This window comes from Coturnix japonica, chromosome 10 (genome assembly GCF_001577835.2).
Source record: "Coturnix japonica isolate 7356 chromosome 10, Coturnix japonica 2.1, whole genome shotgun sequence".
NCBI lineage: Eukaryota > Metazoa > Chordata > Aves > Galliformes > Phasianidae > Coturnix > Coturnix japonica.
In genome coordinates this window covers 7958442-7968933 of record NC_029525.1, presented here as the reverse complement: position 1 = coordinate 7968933, position 10492 = coordinate 7958442, and the positions used below count along the sequence as shown (strand labels likewise).

Genomic DNA, 10492 nt, shown 5'->3' with positions numbered 1-10492 from the left:
GGTGGGAAAGTAGAGCCAACCCAGGGGAGCTCAGGAGCATGCAATTTAATGCACCTGAGTGACTGGAAGGGGCGCAGCCAGGATCCACCCCTTCCCACACCTCATTTAAGTGTTGGCAGTGAAAGCAGGGGTGTTTTGCTGGATATCCTTACGTACCTGAGGCCTTCTGAAGGTAAGCAGCTGCTCTCCTTTATTGCTTTGCTTGTGGTTATTGTGTTTGAGTTAATCCTTAACTGCTGCATCCTGGGATCTTGCTGCTCTGCTGTCTCTGCTGTGCTTTCCATTGCATTATAACAAGGAATGCTGAAATCGCTTATTTTAGGATCTGTTGTTTACAGAGTAAACTCCATCTTGTATTACTCTTTACATATTGCAGATGTATTGTTTTCAGGCATGGCTTCTCTCAGGGCTGCCTCAGGCAGGAGCTGGTTGTACAGAGTAGCCTTCTGACTTCCCAGCACCACTGAGGAGAGCTAGTAGAGCCCTGAGGGCTTGGCTAGGCCCAACTGTTCTCTGTAGGCCCTATGGCCTGCTAGGAGGCCCAAAAAGTCATAACAAGCACTCTGTCCCATGGTTTGGTTGGATGGAGTTCTCTAGTTTGGGGATTCAAGTGCTGAAGATGTGTTTTTGTGGCTGTGAGGCCTGTCCCTGCACAGCTCTGTGAGAAGAGGGCCCTGTCAGAGTGCTGAGGCCCAACTGAAACCTGTGGTTGCTCCCATCTGTGGAGAAAGGTGTGGGGGATGGCTGTCTGCCTGTGTTTCTGACCTGTTAACAGAACACCCCTGGGCTGTGGGCTGGATAAGGAGGAGGTATTGAAACTGCAAGTCTTCAGAAGGAGAAGTTTAATATTTTTTTCTGAAAGGCTGCAAAATGTATTTGATTTTTAAACCTGGACCTCTTTGAAAACGTTTATTCTGGATGTGGATATGTCCTACTAGAATTAACTGACAACAGCTGAAATGAGTGTCTCTGAGCAACAATCAAAAATATCTACTGCATTTTTTAAAAACTGATTTTAAAACTCTATTGCTGCTTTCATTAAAGGTCAATGCTTTATTTTCTTTACTATGAAGTTCCCTTCTTCCTTGGTAGCTTGTGTGCCACTGCAGACTTCTGCAGCGTCAGTGTTAAGAGAAAACTTGAATGAACCTGCTGGATGTGAATTACTGCAAGCTCTGGGGCAATACCAATCCCTGTTGGGATCAAAACTTTTATTTCAAGGTGTATGTGCGTTTTTGTTTGGGGTTGGTTATTTTGGTACAGCTTATTTCTAGTCTTAGTGGATCTGGGAGCTAATAAAAAGGAAGCGGCATCTGTTGTTGTAGGGATGCAGCAATTCTTTACTGAAAAGATTAGTAAAGCTTATTGAATGACTGAGGGAAATATCTTGTATGATTAAGATGATGCTCGTGTGTCAGCTAAAGGACAAAGACTCAATGTGGTCTGCACTCTGTCTTCCTGAGCTCAGGTGGGGTCAATCTGCACAGTGAATAGTGAAGGCTTCCCAGCGTTTCTTGTTAACTTTAATGAAAGGTTTTGGTTGACTGCACAACTACGTAGATCAAATAGTCATTGGGAGTCTCATTAGCAGTAAATATTTCTCATAAACAGTAAACCCACAGGTTAAGAAACTTCTGTGTATTTAGAGGAAGAAACAGGGGCAGAGCTTCATGTATGGTAAAGGACCGTATTTGCCATAAAATTAGCATCTAACAGATCATGTAATTGGATAAGTCATTCTTCGCAAGAGCCAGACTAGAATCAAGCTGACTTCATAATGAACAAACACACTGGAATTTCTTTATTTATTAAATTAAAACCACACAATATACAGCTGCACACAAGAACACACATCTGATATTCCAATGCTGTATTTCACAAAAGAAAACTCTCTTGCTGTAACTCTTCCATTTTATTAGCAAAAATCCAGTTTGCTGACAGTTCAGTAATGATGAAGGCTTTAACTAAACAAAACAAGTCAAATGCCCCTCTCAAGCAATAAACCAGTGTTCTTATACCCACACAGACACACAGTTCAGAGGCAATTTCTGCCGCCCTGAAGTAGACACAGCTTCCACAGCAAACTTGTCTGTGTCTGCAGAGTAAGTAAATCTTTGTTTATGGTTTGTTTTTTTACAAGCAAACTTATTTAACATTTTAAATACTTAAAACAAATTTCACTTTAACAAGTATTTACAAAATCTTTACTAAAGATCAACATCCTGCTTAAAGGGTGACCTCAAGGATATATTGTTGCTACCATGCTACAGTTTGCACAGAAGGGGCATAAAGGCCATTGCTAGATTTGGAAGGCTTAAACCCTTTGTTGATATAGCATACGGACATTAACCTACGGAAGGCAGAAGAGGTCAATTTCAGTGCAATTACCCATTCATGACTTATACAAAGTACATCATGATGATGAGTCCAAAAGACTTTTTTGAATTACTGACCACTTAGTTCTTTAAGAACTGATTTCATGGGAAGTTTTCAGGTCGTCACATCTGTCTTCTACTGGTGATATGAAGAAGTTGCATAGGGATCTTCCTCATTCTCCTCCTCTCTAGAAAGAGAATGACCATAAGCATCAGATTAGGAACAGATATCATACTTCAACAGTAAAGCTGTCTCAGAAATGCAAATAGCCAGTTTTCCCAGTGGGTCAAAATAGAAAAGACTTTTGTGTGAACTTCTTAAACATCATTAGCTACAACTCAAATTTCATATACCTTATCCTCTCAGAATAGAAATGGGGGGGAGGGGAGGGAGAACAATGAGTAATCAAGCAGTTTAGTAAATTATGCTCATTTGCACAAACCTTCCCTTTTTCTGAGTAGTCCAGCCAAAAACTTCTCAAGATATTGCTTTTTGTCTTGAAACAACTTGCTGAAAAAATTAAGCCTCCCAGAAAGCAAGGGCTTGGTTAAACATGTAGTTATTGCAGGGCTGTGTGGTGATGGCAGAACCAAAATAATTAGCCTACCAAAGTAACAAGACCACAAAACTAGTCCAAGCTGTTCATCTCTGGTAGAAGACTGGCATTTGGGTCACAGCCAACTTTGAGAGGTTCCTCTTTGTGGCAGGGACATAAAATAGGGGACTGCTTGAAACAATGTGAGGGGGGGGAAAAAATCTTCTAACCAAGGCTCAGGTCTACTGTGATACGGGTTAGCAAGAACAGCTTCTAGCCTTTTATTTCAGGCTGCAGGACTGTGCTAAACAAAGAGACTGAAAACACTTATCTCCAAAGTAATGGTCAGAAAATACTACTGTTGTAGATCTTTAGAACTGTACTGTAGTAAATACAACTTATTACAGGTGGTCTAAAAACAACAAAAAAAGAAGCTTTACATGAAGAAAGATTATATAGTAGCAGCTTTGGTCTAAAGCCCATAAGCAACAACAAGGCAGTGTGTGTATGTTTAGTGACTGAGCAATTTTCTTCTTTCACTTTAAGATGCTTAAAATAGCAAAGTGATTAAGTCACTGCACTGTCCCCCTTCAGGAAGAGGAACAGCAAAACATTACAATGTTTTGTAGTGCTGTCTCTTCTTGTATGCTGTTGCCACTTATCGCAGCAGAATGCAAGCACAGGAGATCTGCTGCAAGCTATTGCATGTTATTATGGGCTGATGCATACTAATAACTATATCTGTAGCACACTTGTGACTGAGAAACTTTAATCCAACCCTTGGATGCTTTTAGCATCCACAGGTACAAGGCAGCAATCTAAGCTCATGAGCTCAGCTTTTAGAAACCTGAAAATGTGACTTTTTTTTTTCCCACAGGTTTCATTTATGTTTTCTTAGCTGGTGGCTAATAATTATTAGACAAATTAAATGAACTTGTTATAAATTTCAGATCTTCAGCACATTCTTTTCTACTCTCAGTTCCAGGCAACTGAGCACATAACAACATAAGGCTCTGTTCCAGCGCTGCATGCTGGTTAATTACATTGGCTCATATAAGCAATAATGATTAGAGTGGCTGTATTCAATTATAGTGTTTCCCAAATCTGTCACTGAAAATGCAGTTGCAGAAAGACATGACCTGTCCCAGAAGCACAGCAGATGGCCTTAGTGTTCTAGCCTACCGCACTACCCTAAAATATTAAGTACAAAGAGATTCTATTAGATCTCTGTAGTTCAACTGTCTGATACCAAAAGCATTGCTAAGCCAAATTTCAGTTTCTAAGCTCCACAGATTTGATCCTTGAAGGTATCAGTATTTGAAGTGAGCTGGGATGACAGTGGAAGCTTTGCATTATACAAGTTTGCAAAAGCAAAGTTTGTATTTGCTGGCACAACCTCTCTCCAGATCCCCATAGCAAGAGAAGAGATGCTAGTTCCCTGCAGGGGTTCCTTCTATTATTGTCATGAGAAATGCTATCACTGGCAAATGTTAAAAGGTACTACTTTTTGTAGGATTAAAATACATAGGAACTTCTGGTTGCAATATAAAATACTAAAGTCTACATAAGTGGATCCATGAAGGAGGGACTGCATAGAGAAAGGAGGTAAGGCCAATAAATGAAAGAAACTGTAGTGTGGAGCATGTTGTGAGTTGGCTTGGGACAGGAGAAACAGCTTCCTGTGTCAGCTTCCACATAGGCTTTGGCTTAGTACTCTGCAGCAAATTAGGTTTGCTTAAATAGTTGCCTACTTACATAGCATAACATCTTGGAGAATGCTGGCGCTGTAGGTTCCATAGAGTAGTACTGAAATTCTGTGAACAGTGTATACTGGGGCAGCCTTAAACCACCATGTCAAGGCACCTGCTAGAGTGATATACTGTATATGTGTCTTGTGCATGATGATAATGTAGACATGCTGTGGACAAAACTACAGCTGCTGTCTGAGATGCACCACAAAGAAGGCTCAGTTTAGACTGAAAAGCCTCCAGGATGAAATGAAGATGCTTAATACTGAAAGTGGCATTTACCTGACACTGTCATCTTTTAGTTTTCTGGCTGCTTGTTTGGATAATTTAATCTGCAAGTCCAATCTCTGAAGAAAATCTTTGGCAGACAGTTCCTCCGGTGCAGTGGGCTGACTGTCAGCTTCTTGAGGACTGGGAGAAGAGCTACTTTCTTCCTGAACTGTCAATGGCCCTTCTTCACAAGAAGGGGAGCTGTCAACCGTTTCATTCTCAGGAGACTCCAGTGAATTAAGTCCATTGAACAGTAATGGTTTCTCTGATATAACGGGAATATTCAGGGTTTTCCTCAGAAATATACAGTCATTAGTGAACAGTTTGTTTGCCCTCTTAATTTGTTCCATCTGAAAAAGATAGGAAAAAATGTAAATTGAGTTTTGGTTAAGTATAAAATGTCACCTTTCTAAGGCACTGCAGTAACCTCTGCTTCCAATAGGACAACACTTAACAGTAGCAGTGATTTCAAAAAGATTATTTCACATTCAAAGTGACTTTAGAAATCCAACATTGTAGCTTCTCCCTTGCATACAGAATTGACTCCACACTACTGGTCCTTCTTGAAGTCCTATTTCTCAAATGCTCTTCCAATCTCATTACAGACTCATATGAACATTCAGGAAAAAGCAGAAGAGCTGCTGGTTTGGATTTCCATTAGAGTAAGGCTCAGAGCTGCTAACAGCTGCTACAAGGAAACTATTCTGGTGAAAAGCATGCATAGTATAAACAAGGGGCTGATAGTTACATCAAACATCCTAGGATGTGTTAGTCATGAACAGGGAGCACTACAAACACTGGGAGAGCAGTGTATGCCTCATCACGTTGTTTTTTTCCCCAACGTTAATATATATTAAGTTCAGATTTCAGCTGAAGATTCATTGAGAAGCTGGGAAAAGGATACAAGGCCCTCTAAGCAATTTGCAATACAACTAAATAGCCTATATGCTACACTTCTCCATTACACTGAATTCAGTGGTGTGGTTAACAAACACTTCTACATCAGAATGCATAGGAACAACTACATAACTTAAGTATTTTCTATGCAACTTTTCTTGGAATGTTCTGTAACCTACACATCATCAAATGCCATATTATAACAGAAGCATGAAGCAGACACACCTTTCTAAGTACTAATGTGCATGGAACCTCAATTGTTCTATACTTAATGTGAGTTCATAATACCATCTTGGGTTGCTCTACAAAGAAAAGGCTGTAGTGTATGCTTATTATTGCCTCCCTGTATAGAATATGAAGTTCTCACTCATCAAAATTTCCTTTTAAGTCAGTGAGTTAAGCTGACTTTCTATTTCTCAACTGCAAGTTATTAAGAAAAAAACCTCACACCAGAATTGACTGTCTACAATTAAATGACTTTACCAGCAAAAGTCGTAGTCACCTGGTGACTGCAATAGGCAGTGATTCATAATTATAGCACAATGATAGACATGCTCTGAATAAAACCTGCTTGAAAACAAGTGGAAAGAAAACTGCAAATATTCCTCTAGTGCAGAGAGGCGGCGTTATAACTTTTTATTAAACTAGAGAGAGTGAAACTGTGCAAGAATAAAAAAATGTTAAGTCTTGTCATAATAGGAACTTTACTGCTACAGTTTCTCCCCAGAAAAGTGCTGAGAGCTGCAAGCACTGGCCATTCACTGCTGCAGTCTGAAGTAACTGGAATTTACCTAAAGGATGATGGAAAAATTGCTCTTCTTATCTTACGTTCACCATTTTTAAGCTCTTCTAAACGTTCTTCTGCCACTGCTTGGTGTCCTTTCCAATGGCAAAAGAGAACAACTCTGCTGATGTGTTAAACCTGTTCCTTTCTTACAGCGAAGATGTTAATCTGCCTCTTCTGAATGTGCTCTACCTCACAGCAGATTTAAGAAGAAAATGTAGGAGAAAGATGTAATTGAAAGAGCTTCCAGGTGTTCTGCTCTGGCCAGAGACTGCTTCTGTTTACATATGAAAATCAGTGAAGGGTGAGGATGTGAATTCTCAGCATGCTCATATGCTCCAGGCTAAGTGATGTGTGGCCACTGGCAGAGCTAGAATAAACTACTGCACGTGAAAAGTTTATCTGTTGTGTGCAATAAGACCATCTGCTCTACTGCTGTTACACGTTTGTGCAGTAGTAACAGCTGTTATGTTGTATGTGGATGATTTGCTTGAATCTTGGAAGCCTGATGAAATACTGGCCAAACAAAATAAGAGGCTGCCTCTAGAAAGGTTGTGTATCAGTGAGAATATAGAGAACAATGAAATCAAACTCAGCATTGAATTATTCCTACCTATCAAATAGACAAAAAAAATGGTCTCATCTTCAGAGATGATGCAGCCAGTTGCAGTAATTAGCTAAGATGAAGGCACAAGTGGATTTAATATCTTTCAAAAGCTGAGTAACTAGCATTGAGTCTGAGAAACTCTCAAAGAGGAGATCATCACTGTTCCAGCTCTTGAAGACTAGAAACTCTCTTTAGTGTCCCTTATGTAGTAAAGGGCATATCTCTAAGCTCTCTCCCAAACAAAGTACTATTGGAATGCCACAAAGGAAGCTTTGCCTGGCTTGATAGCAAGATTCATAAAGCATCAGGTGCAAGTTTAAATGACAATTTTCAACACTTCTGAAAGTCAATGGCTTTCTTGAAGGCTACTAAAAACTCACATCTAAAATGCAAGGTAAAGCTATTCTGTGAAAACAACAATAAAAGACAAAAAATCCTATTCCAACCTTTGATTCCTTTAACAAGGGAACTAGGATGCTGATGCTTCAGTAGCTGATAAATAATGCATTGTACTGCTACTCCCTATCCTACTTCAGTGCAACACTATCCCTGGTTAATTCTTCCTGGACCACCCTTTAAATACTATCTGGTGACATTTGGAAAGGCTGCAAACCTGCATTAGTAACAATGAAATAAGAAATATGTCTCTGAAGTGAATATCATTTTAGAGTCTTGAACACATTACTTAATGTGCTACATTCTACTCTTACAACTGTAACTCCTACGTTCATAGATGTATGGAGAACTGAATTTAACGCCAGTTTTTTCTGTGCTAGAAAACAAACTGATTTCTGTTAGCTGGATCTGCAATAGAAAAAGCCTTTCCTCTTAATGTGAAGCAGCACTAATAGGTAAACTGGTGCTGAATTCATCAAAACTGCTTCACAGTTTAACAAGCAGACCTCATTCTTCCCCCACTAAAAGGGACCCCTTTGTAAGAAATAAAATGGTGCTCTATGTGAACCATAAATATGATACTGAACACGTGAGCTACTAATTCCCAGAGTTAAATAATTAAGTGTTCAAAGGAATATCTCATGAACCTCAGCCATGCAAGATTAATAGCAGCTGGGGAAGGAAGAAGGGCAGCAGTCAGTGAGGCCAAACAAATCATACAGATCTCTCCAAAATGTTATTTCCATCTATCTCAAATTGTTTATGTGTCATGGCCTCTCAGGCATGGGACAGGATGTCTTCTGCTACAAAGTAACTCCCCTTGAGGAAAACTACATGGGGAAACTTATAGAAACAGTAATGCTGGAGGCAAGGACAGCCTGAGATAATTGTGATGTTGCACAGCACCCCTCAGCACCTACACAACTATACAGGGTGTAGGAAGCAAATGTAGCTATTCCTCAGAGGAAGTCAGTCCCTGTCCTTGTGTGAACGTGTAAGAGCCTTCGTTTTGCTTAAAGCCAGCATGTTTGCATGCATTCATACCTCGGGATGAAACCATTAGGGCAATAACAAATGACTGATTGCAGCTAACTTGGCAGTACCCTGAGGGAGATTCCATGTCAGTTTAACCATTCTGAATTGGAGTCTACAGTGAAGCAGCGCTGGTTTGTAGGCAAGATACTTGCAACAAAGAAACAACAAAGGAGGTCTTAAAACCAGCATTTATACTTGAAATGTGTCATTAGCACAGCAAAAGTTCATTTAATGCCTCACAGTACAAAGTTATCATCTGTAAGTTAAGCACTTTAGATGGGACAGGTCTGATCCACAACTTCATTTCAGCTGAGATGGAACTGCAATTTTTGGAGCTAGAGGAGGGAAAGGAAACCCATTATATTCAACCTACTAATGTGGGACTGTGCTGTACCTCTTCAGGAGAGAACCCAACTGTTGGGTGCTCTCTGCAGCTGATGTTCATTGTATGCCTGTGCTGCTGGCTGTGCTCACCAACTGCTTCACCCCATGTATGTTGGTACCACTGCAATCCTGCCGGCCTGCTGGGCTTCAGGTGTGTGGGAAGGTCAGTGCGATAGGGAACAACCTGGTGTGTCGGGGCTGCTGTTGAACCTCATGGAACAGACTGAGTGTTCCATGAGAGCGTGCTGTCCTTTCTAGGGGATGCAAAACCAGCAGCGCTTCTGAGCCAGCTGCGAGTCACAGAATCGCAGAATGACCCGGGTTGGAAGGGACCTCAAGGATCATGTAGTTCCAACCCCCTGCCTGGCAGGGCCACCAAACATACACCTTTACTAGATCAGGTTGCCCAGGGCCCCGTCCAACCTGGTCTTGTTCCAAGGACGGGGCATCCACAAACCTCCCTGGGCAAGCCTGTTCCAGGGCTAACCACTCCTCCTAGAAGAACTTCCCCCTAACATCCAACCTAAATCTTCCCTCTTTCAACTTAAAACCACTTCCCCGTGTCCTGCTATTGTCAGCCCTTTCAAAGAGTTTACTCCCCTCCTGGGAGTAAGTTCCCTTCAGGTATTGAAAGGCTGCAATGAGGTCACCCCACAACCTTCTCTTCTCTAGTCTGAGTCGGGTGAGCAGGGGCAGTATTTAGCCCTGAAGCTGTCTGCAGGAAATCTGGTCGCAGCCAACGCGTTGATATCAACGTACCGTGCTTTCTGATGATAAATGTAACCCCAGTTCTCTGCAATCTGAGCTTAGTGCGGTGCGAGCGCAGATTCCCCGGTGTAGAAGCGCATCCCGTTACTGCCGGGGATACGGAACCGCACCCAGCGCCGTGCAGAGCCGCGTTCCTTACCGTGACGCCGTACTTGAGGGCGATGCCCTGCAGCGTGTCCCCGGCGCTGAGACGATGCTCCACGTAGCGTTCCGCCAACGGCGCCGCCACGCTGGCCGTGCTGCCGTACGAGCGGGCCTTGATGAGGGCCAGCCGCTGGGACAGCTCGGCCTCCGACTCCGGCCCGCCGGGCGGCTCGTCGCGCTGTGACTCGGCCATGCTGCCCCCGCCGCGTCTCAGCGCCCGCGGCCCCGCGCCCGCTCGGCAGCCGCCATCTTCCCCCCCCGGCCGGCGGTAACGTGACGGTAACGGCGCCTGCGTGACGGCGGGGAGCGTGCGCAGTGCGGCCTGGAGCGGGGCGGTGCGGGGCCGAGCCGTGTGTGAGGCGCGGTGTGCGGTGAGCTCAGTGCAGCACCGCACGGCGGGAGCGATGAGACGCTGTAATGCTGAGAGCCGGACTGCGGCCTGTGCTGTGAGCCTGGAGTGACCTCTGCCACTTGAGCTGCCAGTTCAGCAGGGCTGTGCTTGCCCAGACCTATTTCTTGAGCTAAAGTGGTAATTCTGATGTCACCTA

General features: G+C 42.8%; 1 protein-coding gene across 1 annotated transcript; it reads right to left on the bottom strand.

Moving 5' to 3' along the window:
- Window positions 1-1778: 1778 nt before the first annotated feature.
- On the bottom strand, window positions 1779-10239 carry LYSMD2 (LysM domain containing 2). Its single transcript, XM_015872997.1, has 3 exons — window positions 9940-10239; window positions 4942-5279; window positions 1779-2563 (listed from the first exon to the last, which is right to left on the bottom strand). The coding sequence occupies exons 1-3, from the start codon at window positions 10135-10137 to the stop codon at window positions 2512-2514; spliced, it is 588 nt and encodes a 195-aa protein (XP_015728483.1). The 5' UTR covers window positions 10138-10239; the 3' UTR covers window positions 1779-2511.
- Between the last annotated feature and the right edge of the window lie 253 nt (window positions 10240-10492).

Excerpts from the sequence above, each read along its gene's own strand:
- LYSMD2 (XM_015872997.1), bottom strand. The coding sequence starts at position 10,137 with ATGGCCGAGTCACAGCGCGACGAGCCGCCCGGCGGGCCGGAGTCGGAG. Across the intron at positions 5,280-9,939 it reads CCCTCAAGTACGGCGTCACG|ATGGAACAAATTAAGAGGGC; the intron begins GTAAGGAACGCG and ends TATCTTTTTCAG. Across the intron at positions 2,564-4,941 it reads CTAAAAGATGACAGTGTCAG|AGAGGAGGAGAATGAGGAAG; the intron begins GTAAATGCCACT and ends TTCTCTTTCTAG.